Source organism: Tamandua tetradactyla, chromosome 9 (genome assembly GCF_023851605.1).
Source record: "Tamandua tetradactyla isolate mTamTet1 chromosome 9, mTamTet1.pri, whole genome shotgun sequence".
In the NCBI taxonomy this organism is placed as follows: Eukaryota; Metazoa; Chordata; class Mammalia; order Pilosa; family Myrmecophagidae; genus Tamandua; species Tamandua tetradactyla.
Genome location: NC_135335.1, coordinates 81,656,507 through 81,671,434, shown reverse-complemented (window position 1 = coordinate 81,671,434; position 14,928 = coordinate 81,656,507). Strand labels below are relative to the sequence as shown.

Sequence of the window (14,928 nt, the reverse complement as noted above, 5' to 3'; positions counted from 1 at the left end):
GCTGAGAGATTCCAAACAGAGTCGAGAGGTTATCCTGGGGGTTATTCTTACACATTAAGTAGATATCACCTTGTTGTTCAAGATGTAGTGGAGAGGCTGGAGGGAATTGCCTGAAAATGTAGTGCTGTGTTCCAGTAGCCATGTTTCTTGATGATGATTGAACAATGATATATAGCTTTCACAATGAGACTCTGTGAATGTGAAAACCTTATGTCTGATGCTCCTTTTAGCTACTATATCAACAGAAGAGTAGAACATATGGAATAAAAATAAATAATAGGGGGAACAAATGTTAAAATAAATTCAGTTTGAAATAGTGGTAAATGAAAGCGAGGGGTAAGGGGTATGGTACGTATAGTTTTTTTTTTCTCTATTATCATTTTATTTCTTTTTCTGTTGTCTTTTTATTTCTTTTTCTAAATCGATGCAAATGTACTAAGAAATGATGAATATGCAACTATGTGATGATATTAAGAAACACTGATTATATATGTAGAATGGAATGATTTCTAAAAAAAAAAAAAAGAGATGGGTGACTCTTATTTGCAAGCTATTTATCTATGCTAAACTATCCAAAACACATTTGGGTACTATGCTGAAAACCAGTGAGAGAGAGGCAAGGAAAAAAAATTTTCTTAAAAATGGACAGCATTATTAGCTGAGCCAAGATGGCATTTTAGTGAGGTGTGGAATTTAGTTCGTCCTCCAGAGCAGCTAGTAAATAGCCAGGAAAAGTACAGAACAACCGCTGGGGCCACAACAGTGACCGCACACACAGCAAACACTAGTCTGGATGAGCCTGACCAGCTGCGATGCCACCCAGAACCGTGAGTACCCCAAGCTGCGGAGGTTGGTGCCCCTCCCCCACAGGCTACTTTCCAGAGGGGAAAGAAGAGAGATTTTACTAGCAGCAGGGGCTGCACACAACCAAGCTCCAATTGTGGAATTAATTGACAAATTCTGACTACTAAAAATAGGCTCCCAGCTCAGCTGAAGCTTGAGTAAAAGTTGAGATTGCTGGGTTTTGCCCCAGTGCATAGGTGGCAGGGCTGACAGAAAAAAAAAGAAAAAAAAAAAAAAGAAAAAAAAGACAGGTTTTTTTGGATGGGACAGCACAAAATACTTGAAAGGGTCTGGGCCCTGAAGTAAAAGAGGGAGCACAGAGGAGTGGATATACACAAAGCAATGGAGCAACTTAAGCTCTTAGTTGGCAAACCCAAGGAATGGGCATCCTGCTCTGAAAAGGATTTTTTTTCCTTTTCTTTTTTGTGGCTGTGTTTCTATGGCTTGACTGCTCTTTGGATACAGTTGCAGGGCTTCTCAGGCTCCAACTGCCCCAGGCAAGGGCAGAATTAAGCTTGTCTAAGAGTTTGTCTGGAGGCTGTACCTTCCCCAGGAGAGGGTGGAGCCCAGCTCAGGTGGATTCCCTCCCTCAAGGAATTCAGACCCCAGGGTATGGAAAAGTGAAGCAATTAAATCCAGTGAGACAGAGCCATCTGTCTCAACCATGACCCCAGCAGGGAGAGTCTGCTGAAGTTAAAGGTTCCACATTACCTTATGCTGGTGGGACCCACAGGCAGACAAGCAACACTTACTGGGCAGGATAGGAAAAACAGAGTCTAGAACAACTGCTGGGGCCACAACAGTGACCGGTCACACAGCAAACACCATAGGAAAGTCTCTCAGTCTGCTCGGTCTCACCCTCAGGAAAAACTGATGCAGGTGACTCTTTCCTCCTGAGAGGAGGCCAGTTTGGTCTGGGAAAATCTGACTGGGGTCTATAATACCTAAGTAGACCCACCCAAGGGAAAAAACAGCACCATATTGCAGGGCAAGAAACAAGAAAACAAGAACTGAAAACTTCTGATCTGTTAAAGCCTAAGCTAAAAGTGTAGAATAAGCTGAACTGAATTTCAAAGAACAGATAGAAAACAAAGTCATCCAGCAAGGAAATCCTAGGTAAAAAAAGTGAAAACAATCTCCAGAATAAACTAATTAAGGAAAATAAAAGCATAGATGCCAGCAAAAAGTAACAACTCATACTAGGAAAATTGAAGATATGGTCCAGTCAAAGGAACAAACCAACAATTCAAATGGGATACAGGAGTTGAAACAGTTAATTGAGAATGTTTGAACAGACATGGAAAACCTCATCAAAAATCAAACCAATGAATTGAGGGAGGATATAAAGAAGGCAAGGAACAAATGAAAAAGAAGAAATCAAAACTCTGAAAAAACAAATCACAGAACTTATGGGAATGAAAGGAACACTAGAAGAGATAAGAAAAAACAATGGAGGGTGCACAGGTGGCCTTTCATGTGGGAGACCCGGGTTCAATTCTCAGACCATGCACCCCTCAAAAAAACCAAAAAATAATGGAAACCTACAATGTTAGATTTCAAGAGGCAGAAGACAGGATTAGTGAACTGAAGGGTGGGACATCTGAAATCTGACAAGCAAAAGAAAATATAGGGAAAAGACTGGAAAAATATGAGCAGGGACTCAGGGAATTGAATGACAACATGAAGCACACAAATAAATGTGTTGTGGGTATCCCAGAAGGAGAAGAGAAAGGAAAAGGAGGAGAAAAACTAATGAAGGAAATTACCACTGAAAATTTCCCAACTCTTATGAAAGACTTAAAATTACAGAAGTGCAGCATACCCCAAACAGAATAGATCTAAATAGACATACTCCAAGATACTTACTAATCAGAATGTCAGATGCCAAAGAGAAAGAGAGAATTTTGAAAGCAGCAAGAAAAAAGCATTCCAACACATTCAAGGGAAGTCAATAAGACTATGTAAGCTTCTTAGCAGAAACCATGGAGGCAAGAAGACAGTGGGATGATATTTAAGATACTAAATGAGAAAAACTTCCCACCAAGAATTCTATATCCAGCAAAACTGTCCTTCAAAAATGAGGGGGAAATTAAACATTTTCAAACAAAAACTCACCGAGAGAATATGTGACCAAGAGACCAGCTCTGCAAGAAATACTACAAGGAGCACTAGAGACAGATAGGAAAAGACAGGAGAGAGAAGTATAGAGAAGAGTGTAGAAATGAGGACTATCAGTAAAGGTAAAAAGAAGAAAAATTAGATATGACATATAAAATCGAAAAGACAAAATGGTAAAAGAAAGTACTGCCCTTACAGTAACAGCACTAAATGTCTATGAATTAAACTCCCCAATCAAAAGACATAGACTGGCAGAATGGATTACAAAACAGGACCCATCTATATTCTGTCTACAGGAAATGCATCTTAGACCCAAGGATAAACAAAGGTTGAAAGTGAAAGTTTGGGAAAATAACAATCAGAAAAGAGCAGGAGTAGCTATACTACTATCTAACAAATTAGACTTCAAATGTAAAACAATTAAAAGAGACAAAGAAGGACACTATGTATTAATAAAAGGAAAATTCAAAAGGAAGACATAACAATCATAAATATTTATGCACAGAACCAGAGTGCTCCAAAATATATGACGCAAACAGTGAAAACACTGAAAAGGGAAATAGACACATCTACCATAATAGTTGGAGACTTCAACTCCCCATTCTCATCAATGGACAGAACATCTAGAAGAGGATCAATAAAGAAACAGAGAATTTGAATAAAACAATAAATGAACTAGACTTAACAGACAAAAAGAAGAGAGAGGTTGCAAATAAATAAAACCAGAAATGGAAGAGGAGACTTAACCACTGGTCCCAAAGGCATAAAGGAGGCAATGATAGGATAACTACAAACAACTTTATGCTAATAAACTAGACAATGTAGATGAAATGGACAACTTACTAGAAAGGCATGAACAATGAACAATGACTTGGGAAGAAATAGATGACCTCAACAAACCAATCACAAGTGAAGAAATTGAATTAGTCATTAAGAGGCTCCCCAAAAAGAAAAACCCAGGACTAGATGGCTTCACATGTGAATTCTACAAAATATTCAAGAAAGAATTAGTACCAATCCTGCTCAAACTCTTCAAAAAAATTGAAGAGGATGGAAGGCTACCTGACTCTTTCTATGAAGTCAACATCACCCTCATACCAAAGCCATACAAAGATACTGCAAGAAAAGAAAGTTAGAGACCAATCTCTCTAATGAATATAGATGCAAAAATCCTCAACAAAATTCTTGCAAATCGAATCCAGGAGCACATTAAAAGAATTATACACCATGACCAAGTGGGATTGATTCCAGGTACACAAGGATGGTTTAATGTAAGTAAATCAATTAATGTAACACACTATATCAACAAATCAAAGTGAAAACACATGATCATCTCAATTGATGCAGAAAAGGCATTTGAGAAAATTCAACATCTTTCCTTGTTGAAAACACTTCAAAGGATAGGAATAGAAGGGAACTTCCTCAACATGATAAAGGGAATATATGAAAAACCCACAGCTAACCTCATCCTCAATGGGGAAAAACTGAAAACCTTCCCCCAAAGATCAGGAACAAGACAAGGATGTCCACTATCAACACTGTTATTCAACATTGTGTTGGAAGTTCTACCCAGAGCAATTAGAGAAGAAAAAAAAATACAAGGCATCAGAATTGGAAAGGAAGATGTAAAATTCTCACTGTTTGCAGATATGATACTATATGTCGAAAACCCCCCAAAATCCACAGCTAAACTATGAGAGCTAACAAATGAGTACAGCAAAGTGGTAGGTTACAAGATCAACACTCAAAAATTGGTACTGTCTCTATACATGAATAATGAACAAACTGAGGGGGAAATCAAGACAACATTTAGAAACAATATATCAGATAAGGGTCTAGTATCCAGAATATATAAAGAGATTGTTCAACTCAACAACAAAAAGACAAACAACCCAATTACAAAATGGGCAAAAGACATGAACAGACAATTCTCAGAAGAGGAAATACAAATAGCCAGAAGGCACATGAAAAGATTCTCAACTTCCCTGGCTATTAGGGAAATGCAAATCAAAACTACAATATTAGGGAAATGCAAATCGAAATCACACCCACCAGAATGGCCATTATCAATCAAACAAAAAATGACAAGTTCTGGAGAGGATGTGGAGAAAGAGGCACACCTATTCACTGTTGGTGGGAATGTCAAATGGTACAACTACTTAGTGGAATGGTTTGGCTGTTTCTCAGGAAGCTAAGTATAGAACTGCCATATGATCCGGGAATATCATTGCTAGGTATCTACTAAGAGGACAGGAGGGCAAGGAAACAAAGGGACATTTGCACACCAGTGTTTACAGCAGCATTATTTACAACTGCCAAGAGATGGAAACAGCCAATTGTCTACCCACAGAGGAGTGGCTAAAGAAGCTGTGGTATATAAATACAATGGAATATTATGCAGCTGTAAGACAGAATAAAGTTCTGAGGTATGTAACAACATGGATGGACTTTGAGGACATTATGCTGAGTGAGATTAGCCAGAAACAAAAGGACAAATACTGTATGGTCTCACTGATATTTGCTAACATTAGTGAATGAACTTGGAGAATTTCAGTTAAGAATGGAGACCATCAAGAAGTAGGGTAGATAATGGGTAACTGGGGTTACAGATTGTGTAAGAGGATTGATTGCAAAAATTCAGAAATGGATAGCACAGTACTACCTAACTAATACAATAATGTTAGAACACTGAATGAAGCTGAATGTGAGAATGATAGAGGGAGTAGAGCTGGGGGCACAAAGGAAATCAGTAGGAAAGACAGACGATAAAGACTGAGATGATATAATCCAGGAATGCCTAGAGTATACAATGATAGTGACTAAATATAGAAATTAAAAAATGTGCATGAGGAAGAACAAAGGAATGTCAGTATTGCAGGGTGTTGAAAATAGATGGTAATTCATATTTTAAAACTTAAACTAATGTGTGAGACTAAAGCAGAAAAAGTTTATTTGGTACAAAATTTATATTTTGACTAGTGCATTTCCTAATATAACTTATATGAACAGTTTAACTGAACACCATAAGTACATGGAACCTTGAGTAGGGCATGAGATTGTCAGTTTGTCCAGAGTGATGCCCCGATAAATCCCAGAGTGATTTGAACAGTGAATAAAAAAGTATTTGCAATGTCCCCTTGGGGGAATGGCGAGAAAGGGGGAAAATTCAACTTCCCCATGTGGAGAATTCCTGATATTCTCATAAGCAGTGGGGACAACCAAAGCAATAGGCCAAGCCCTCAATTTTGGGGTTTGTTCATATGAAACTTACCCCACAAAGGATAGACTAAGTCTACTTAAAATGAGGCCTAAGAGTCATCCCCAGAGAACCTCTTGTTTCTCAGATGTGGTCTCTCTCTCTCAGCCAACACGATAAGCAAACTCACTGCTCTCCCCCTCTCTACATGGGACATGACTCCCAGGGGTGTGGACCTTCCTGGCAACATGGGACAGAAATGCTAGAATGAGGTGGGACTCAGTGTCAAGGGATTGAGAAAACCTTCTCGACCAAAAGGGGGAAGAGAGAAATGAGACAAAATAAAGTGTCAATGGCTGAGAGATTTCAATCAGAGTCGAGAGGTTATCCTGGAGGTTATTCTTACACATTATATAGATATCACCTTTTTAGTTAAGGTATATTGGAGAGGCTGGAGAGAAGTCCCTGAAAATGTAGAGCTGTGTTCCAGTAGCCATGTTTCTTATTGGTGATTTTATAATGATATAGCTTTATCACACAGTAATGTGACTGTGTGACTGTGAACACCTTGTGTATGATGCTCCTTTAATCTACAGTATGTACAGATGTGTAAAACATAAGGATTAAAAATAAATAATGGGGGGAACAAGTGTTAAAATAAATTTAGTAGATGGAAATACTAGGAGTCAATGAGAGGGAGGGGAAAGGGGTATGGTATATATGAGTTTTTTTCTTATTTCTTTTTCTGAATTGGTACAAATGTTCTAAGAAATGATCATGGTGATGAATATACAACTATGTGATGATATTGTAAGTTACTGAATATATACCAAGAATGGAATGCTCATATGTTAAGAATGTTCATGTTTGTATATCGTTATGCTTAAAAAAAAAAGAAAAAAAAAACGGACAGCATAAGGTGGGGCGATGGTGGCTCAGTGGCAGAATTCTTGCCTGCCACTCCAGAGACCTGGGTTCGATTCCTGGTGCCTGCCCGTGAAAAAAGAAAAAAGAAGAAAAAAACTGAAAAATGGACAGCATAAAGTGTATACATTAAAACTATGTAGGAAGGAGGGGATGAAGGAAAGAGAGAGGGAGGAGGGTGAGGAGGAAGGGAGGGAGGGAGAGATGAGTGGAAGAACCAGGTGCTTTACTCAAAGACAAATCCTGCAGAACCTCAATTATACTTTCCTCTAGATGCAATCCCAATTAACTTAGCTATGGGCTTGCTTCCTTGATATAAGACACATAATGTGGAAAGTGGACAATATCTCAAGTCCACCCACCCACTCACTCACCAATAAACTAATCATCCAGCCAGCCAGCAGTTTGGGGTCTCCTGGGCCTAAGACTACTCCGTGATCGAAGCTCAAAGCAATGACTTATGTTCTTAAAGCAGTTCCTGAATCATCAAGAACAGGCCATATTCCAGTAGTGGGTGCTAGTTAAGGAAATATAGGATGTCTTTTAGGAAGCATTTCATTCAAAATGGTTGGAATAAAAAGAAAAAATGTGTTTGTATGTTCAGCAATAAGCATCATACCCCAGTCCCCTTGTTCAGCACAGCGGACCAATCTTGAGATATCCTTGGGTTTTCTGTGTTTCACTTACCTCAGATTGTGCTTTCGCTTCCTGAATGAGAGTTAGGACGGTAGATTTTGACCCCACTGATGATAAAATGGACTGTAATCTTTGCTGGTCTCCTGCTGAGACTAGAAGTTGATCCAAACTAAATAATACAAATATATTTGAAGAGCATTAAAAAAAAGCCACCAAAACAAATTCTCCATTTATAAGGATGCATTCAACATGATCTCCTTTCTACTATATTGCAGCAATTTTCTGATTTTCATGCTCTCTTTTGGTTATAACTCCCATTCCAAACTACTTGAAGAACCTGAATGCTGAACAGGAATTTTTTCATTGCCAATTGCAATGGGAATTGCTACGGATTCATGGATTCCTCCAAGATGTTAGGGGACCAATGAAGAAGTTTAACAGAAAATTTCAGACATACTGAATATATTCAACATATAGGCTCAAGTTTGAACTATGTGAAAATATGTCAGAAATTTCCTCTGTTTAACTCCAGTCACCTACAAAGGCCCTTGGGGACACCCTTTCCTTTTCCCCCATCTCTCTCATGTTGCTTTTGCTTGAATGCCACATCCTGTATAGTTCTCTACTCAGAGCAACGTTCTGGCAAACACTTTTTCCCTGCAGGTACTTTATTTTTCCACTAATGATATTTAAAACAAAGGGTTGGTTAAAGGCAATATGATATTCTGGAGTGGTTCCTGGAATAAAAAAACAGACACTAGTGGAATTTTTCAGTGAAATCTGAAGAAAATCTGAAGATTAGTGTTGTTTAAATGATAATTTCTTAGTTTTGAGAAATGGGCCATGGTTATGTAAGATGCGAATATGTGGGAAAGCTGGGAGAGGGGTATGTGGGAACTTTCCTGTAAATCTGATATTATTTTAAAATAAAATAACTTGTTTTTTAAAAAAGGGGGAGAGATATATACACCTATCAGAATGGCTAAAACCCCAAACGCTGACAGCATGAGCACTGACAAAGATGTGCAACCATGCAGCTCTCATTTTTTTTTTTTTCACATGGGCAGGCACTGGGAATTGAACCCGGGTCCTCTGGCATGGCAGGCAAGCATTCTTGCCTGCTGAGCCACTGTGGCCCGCCCCATGCAGCTCTCATTTGGTGCTGGGGGGAGTACAAAGTGGTGCAGCCACTTTGGAAAACCACTAAGCAGTTTCTTATGACGTTAAACACAGGCTTTCCACAGGATCCAACAACTGCACTCCTAAGCATTTACCTAAAGGAACTGAAAGCTTATGTCCTCACAAAAACCTGCATATAAACGTTTACAGCCGCTTTATTCATATTGCCTAAAATCGGAAGCAACCACCGCCCTTCAGTAGGTGAATGGATACACAAGCTGCGGTACATGTGTGCAATGTGTTATTAGTCCACTAGAAATCAGCTATCAAGGCACCAAAGGACATGGAGGAACCTTAAATGTGTGCTGCTAAGGGAAAAGAAGCCAGTCTGAAAATGTTACATACTGCCTGAGTCCAACAATGTGGTATTATAGAACAGGCAAATCTATAGACTATAGACATTAGAAAGATCAGTGGTGGCCAAGGGTTCAAGGGGAAAGGGAGAGGGATGCATAGGTGGAGTACAGGGCAGTTTTAGGGCAGTGGAACTATTCTGAATGCTGCTTGTAATGGTGGATACATGACATTATGCATTTGTTAAAACCCATGGGACTGTACAACCCGAACAGTGAGGCTTAATGTAAATTATAGACTTACTCATATTGTATCACTATGGGTTCATCATTTGCAACAAATGTCCCACTGATGCAAGATGTGTGGGAATATATAGGAACTTAATGTACTTTGTGTGATTTTTCTGTAAACCTAAAACTGCACTAAAAATAAATTTTATTATATAAACAAAAATTGAAACAGGGGAACAGGAACAGATACTTACTTAACTGACCAGCTTTTTCCAGAGGGCAGATCATGGGTTGTTGCTTCCGCTTCACTGACTGAGCCAGATGCCCCAGGCTCACTGGCTTTAGGGCTACTTCCTCCTGGACAGGCTGTGTTTTCACCCTTGGCAAGATACGAAAGGGCAGCAGATCCACCGACACCTGACAGGCCTCCAGCAGGGGAGCCGAGCACCCTCCTGGGGACGATTTCCAGCTCAGTTTTGAAAAGCACAGTGGTCGGCTCTGCTGAGTAGTCCTCGCTGCAGAGCTTGTCGAGGTCGGGCATGCTCAAGGCTCGTAGTTCCTGCAGCTTCGAGCGGGACAGAGGTGAGGGCTGGGCATGGCGCACCGAAGACTTGTTCCTCTTAACAGGAGACGCTGGGGTCACTGTGGAGATAGGGATTCCCGAAGGACCAGTTGATATCTTTGGGTCCGAATCAGTGTCCTTGCTGGTTTCCACCAGATTCAGTCTGGAGACCGTCAGTGTTGTGCTGGAAGGGGACTTGGTCATCTGGGGGACGAGGGTGCCAGCTTCATTTTGGCTTTCGCTGCAGGAGCTCAGGCTTCGTCGCAAGGACCTGGCCGTGTCATTGGGGTGGCTGAGGCTCCCTGAGGGGATGCTGCCCGACGAGCGTCTCCCAAAGGGAGGCTTGGTACTTACTGACAGAGAAGGAAGAGCACTGGGCTTGGCTGCAGGCCGGTCAGAGTTGGCCAGGTTCTCAAAGGACTTGATCCTCTGCTTTACTGAGAAGAATGAGGTAGATTCATGGGGCCAGTTCTGCTCATAGTAGTAATGTTTTCTGGCAACTTTGATTTTGTCTGTGACTGGGCAGCTCGTGTCCTGGACTGAAAGGGCATCTCTTTCATCTGTTGTTGGGAGGTTTCTCAACGTCTCAGGCAGGGGCTTTACACTGCATACGCCCTGCCCATTAACCAGGCCAAGCGGGCTGCCATCGGAGACCTTTGACTCAAGGAAGCCTGTCCCAAGGAGCTGCCTGTCCCGGTGAGATGGGCCGTGGCAGGAATGAGTCTCCCGTCCAAAATGGCTGGAGAACTGGGCTGGCATGGAGTAGGTCCTGGTTGCTGGCCTCGGTATGAAGTAGGGATGGTCATCCACTGAGGTGCCCATGGGGATGGCATCCTTGGGCATCCCTTGGCATTCTGACTTTGGGCTTGTTTGTCTCCCAGAGGCCTCTGATGTGTTAGCAGGCAGCAGAAGGGAAGAGCAGGAAGCCGGTTTCACCACAATGAGAGATGGCTGCATCTCCTGCTCAACCTGGGAGGCACGAGCAGTGAGTAAGGATGGAAAATTAGGGGATGATTCCACCGGCTGGTGGCAGAGTCTAGTTTCATTCTTCTCCTGACTGTTGCTATGGATCAAGAAAACTCCCTGCCCTTCCCCTTCAGCTGGCTTGTCACTGCATGCATTCTGTTGCATCCTTTCAGAAACAACTTCAACTGCGTTCAGCTGGTTTGTTCTTTCTAGGGTATTGCCAACAGTCATTTTACCTTCTCTTCCGCCGGTCACGTGGGGTTGGGCTGCTTCTGCTGCTGAATCCGTTTGGCCAGACATGCAGAGCTCATGCTGTCTGGGAGGTTGAATCTCACGCCTATTCCCTGCTATGGACAGGATGCCATCTGTTGTGGCCAGCCCACCTGACCCCGAGGCAGCAGGAGCTGCTTTGCTTTCCAGTCCACATTTAGGAGATTTGGGGGTGAGCAGGCAACTTCTATGGGGTTCTGTTGGGACAGTCGTGAGGAACCTACTACACACACCCTGCTCAGGGAGAGTCTTGGAGGAGGTCAGGGGCAAGGTGACTGTTTGGATGCTTGTGTCTGAGGCTGAGGGCTTCAACAACCCAGAGACAGCCAGCGACGTCTTGCTCTCCAGCACACATTTGGGAGACCTGGGGGTGGCTGTGGCATTTTTGTCTGATTCCTCATGGACAGCTATGTGGAACCGATGTGAGGTTACCTTAGAAAGCATTTTGTGGGAGTTCTGGGGTGAAATAAAGGGTTTCCTACTGTCTGTCCCACCAGCCTTAATAGTAATAGCAGCAGGAGCCTCAGAACTGACTTTGCTTTTACTTTTAATGCTGAGTCTCTTCAGTTTGGGACCAGATTTGGGCTTTGGACAGTTGTTTAAAAGTGTTTCTACCGAACTTTTTTTTGGTGGGTCTTTATTTTCAAGATTTATTTTCAGTGGAGGAGGGCTATCTGGCACAGCAACCCCCTTTTTGTGGCTTGAGTTCAATGTCTGAATTTTGGCATCAGGACTTCTGACTGGCATTGTGGATTGTTCTTTTTCAGTTTTGCTCTGCAAATGCGTACTACCTTGGTTATTTTTATTTATTTCTTTAAACCAGGCCATGATGGGCCTCCTGGAGATCATTTTTGGTTTCTGTAGCAAGTCATCCATGCCCTGACTTTCAGAGATGTCTAAGTTTGCCAAAACAGATTCTCCATTCTTAGGGGCATCCACACGTAAGGGGGACTTCTTTTCAGTTGTGTTAAGTTTTGTTTCCTGTTTAACATTTGAGGTTTCATCGTCTATTAGGTCATGTCCTGAACCGTTCACCATGTTAGTAGAGCAGAGAGCGAGTGGCCGGTGGTGGAAATGTCTGGTGACTTTAGAAGGCTGACTGTTGTACATGACGGAGCCGGTGCTGGCAACTTCTGTAGATTCTTCTCCATACGAGGGCCTATGGCCCTGATAAATATGATTCAAGTGCTCCTGAGAGCTTCCATCAAAGAGTGAAAACAGCTGGGAAGTGTTCGGGATGGAAGGGTCTAAGGCCCTGCCATGGGGATTTCCTGCCGATCCATTTGGGGCACTCTGCCTTGACGGCAGAACTTTGGCTGAAGCCGGGCTGGGCGCAGGCTGGGCGGGCGAGTGGGCAGACGTGGAGGGTAGGTGGGAGTGACCATTTGTGGAGCAAATCTCAATTTGCTCCTCCTCGGACTCCGTGGACTCTTCCTTGTGAGATGACCTCCGAGCACGAGGTGGTGACCAGCTGACCCTGGCGGAAGCACGCGAGGCTTCGGCGAGCGACTCAGGGTCAGAAGACGAGTCCTCGGCATCGCCGTACATGGATGAGAGAGACGGCTCGGTGCTGTCTCCCGGGCCCGACAAGGACGTGCTGTCCTCGTGGAAACTGCTAAAATTTCTAGAGTAGTTGCTCAGAAAGTTCTTGTTCATAGTAAAATGTTTATCAGGATTAATTGAATCCAAAACTGAAGGCTGGGAGGCCCACTGTGGGGGAGGGGGTGACCCGGCGGCCCCCGCCCTCCTTGGGGAGGGGCTCCGCGCCCGGGTGACCGGCGCAGCTCGGCAGGCGCTCCCACCGCCGGCTCCTGCTGGGGTCTGACCCTGCGCGCTGCCCTCCTGAGTCACGGGGCCCCCTTTCTGCCATGACTGCGCGCTTGCTTCAGAAGCACCCAGCTCCTCGATGAACCTGTCGATGTCAGTCACAGGGCTCTCTCTACCCTCCGCTGGACAGCGGGGCGCCACGGCTTCGCCACACACCTCCTTGGTCTTGTCGGTGGACGGCAAGGGAGGGCCAGCCTGCGGGGACCCCTCAGACGCGGAATCTGTTCCCCTGAGCACAGCGGACCCCCTGGACTTCTTGCCTGAGGGCAGCAGACTCCCTAGAGGTACGTGGATTTCTGTTGTTTCCAGACCCTTGCTGCAGTTACCTTGAGCTGCTTGTCCCTTCTCCTGGGAAGGGACGGGATTTTGAACTAGGATGGCACTAGCTCGAGGCACTCCCTCTGTGTCGGGGTGAGCTGCCTTCCTGGTGCTGGCGGGTGAGCTGGCTTCTGAGGCTGCCTGAGTCTTGCTGAAGTCAGGAGGAACTGCTGCCTTCTTCCCTGGGGCCACGCTGCGGTTGGGGGTGCGTCTAAGGTGACACCTGCCATCAGGTTCAGAATCAGTGGCCTTGGGTGACGCTGGTTTGCTGGAGGCCACAGGCAGACTGGCTTCCCCTGCTGCTACTGAGGTCCCACTTGGGTCAAGATGTACGGCCGCCTTCTTCCCTGTGGATGTGAGAAGGTCTGGGGAGCTGTCGAGACCTGTGTTGAGAATTTAAACAAAAGTTAGGGTGATGGGGAGATAAAGGAGAAAAAAATATAAAATTTCTAAATTAAAAAAAAAAAGGGAAAATAAGTAACCTTAAGTTTTTTCTGTTTCAGAAAGACATGCTGCAGCCTAAACGTAGGCCTTCTCTTTCTGTTTTTGCATCTCTACAATTACAGGGTACCCACTTCTAACAAATGCCACCTGCAGCAGACACTCTCAATAACTCAACCTAGCTGGCAGAGTGAATGCATGTTTTTTGCACTCTCTCTCTCTTTTGGTTATTTTTAAGGATGAAGGACACCAGAACTCCTTAGCTTGGGTTTGTTTACACCACCTGCTCCCTGATGGAAAAAGCCCCAGGAGGGCTGCTGTTCTATTTGATTCCTTGGCCTTCCCCTTTAAAAAAAAATACTTTTTTAAAAAATTGTATAATATAACAATACAATATATAACAAAGAAAGAAAAACCAATAAATTTCAAAGCATACTTCAACAAATAGTTACAGAACAGATTCCAGAATTTGTCATAGGCTTCCATTCCATTATCTCAGATGTCTCCTTCTAGCTGCCTTTGGCCCTCCTTTTGGCTCTGCAGAGACCCCACCTCTTTCTCGGGCCCAGCACCGGGCCCATCACATGTGGGTTTGCCCCTCATAGTAGGTTTAGCATCATGCTGTGGGTTGGGGGTGCAGAGCCGTGTAAGGCAATCCAAGCATGGGGCCTCAAGGGGAGGAGGCTAACTCAGGAAAACATACAAATGCTCCCCACGGAATATAAACCTATCCTGAGTTTAGTTCTGTGCTGACAGAGTTCAGGAAATGGGAGGATCCCCTAGGCCAGAGGTCAGGGTGTGGTACTTGAGAAAGGTTCAGGAGGGTGAGGTTGGCCAGAGAGTGATGAGAAGGATGGTGAGGAAGAAACTGGAATGTAAGCAGAGCAGCGAGAAAGCATGAAATCTCAGCGGTGGCAGAGAAAGATGATGCCTGGCAGGGGCCAGCGGAGATAAAGTCATCCATGAGATGGGTTCCCAGGGCCACTCTGTCCTTCAGGGGCCTCAGGACGTCCTGGGTAGTCACCAGCTAATCTGTCCACCTCTGGCAGACAGCATCTAGGAACAGGGAACAAGCACTGGCATAAAAAAGAACATAGGATTAGCTCTTTTCTTAGGAGCTCCAC

At 43.6% G+C, this 14,928-nt stretch overlaps 1 protein-coding gene across 10 annotated transcripts in view; it reads right to left on the bottom strand.

Annotated features, from left to right (window-relative positions):
• Nucleotides 1–14,928, bottom strand: part of PDZD2 (PDZ domain containing 2) — a 462,289-nt gene that overhangs the window by 16,234 nt on the left and 431,127 nt on the right. For all 10 annotated transcript variants that reach the window (XM_077116902.1, XM_077116903.1, XM_077116908.1 and 7 more), the window contains 2 exons: nt 9,675–13,746; nt 7,769–7,886 (listed from right to left, as the gene is read on the bottom strand). In XM_077116902.1, the coding sequence (XP_076973017.1) occupies nt 7,769–7,886; nt 9,675–13,746 (4,190 nt within the window). The remainder of the gene's footprint in view (nt 1–7,768; nt 7,887–9,674; nt 13,747–14,928) is intronic.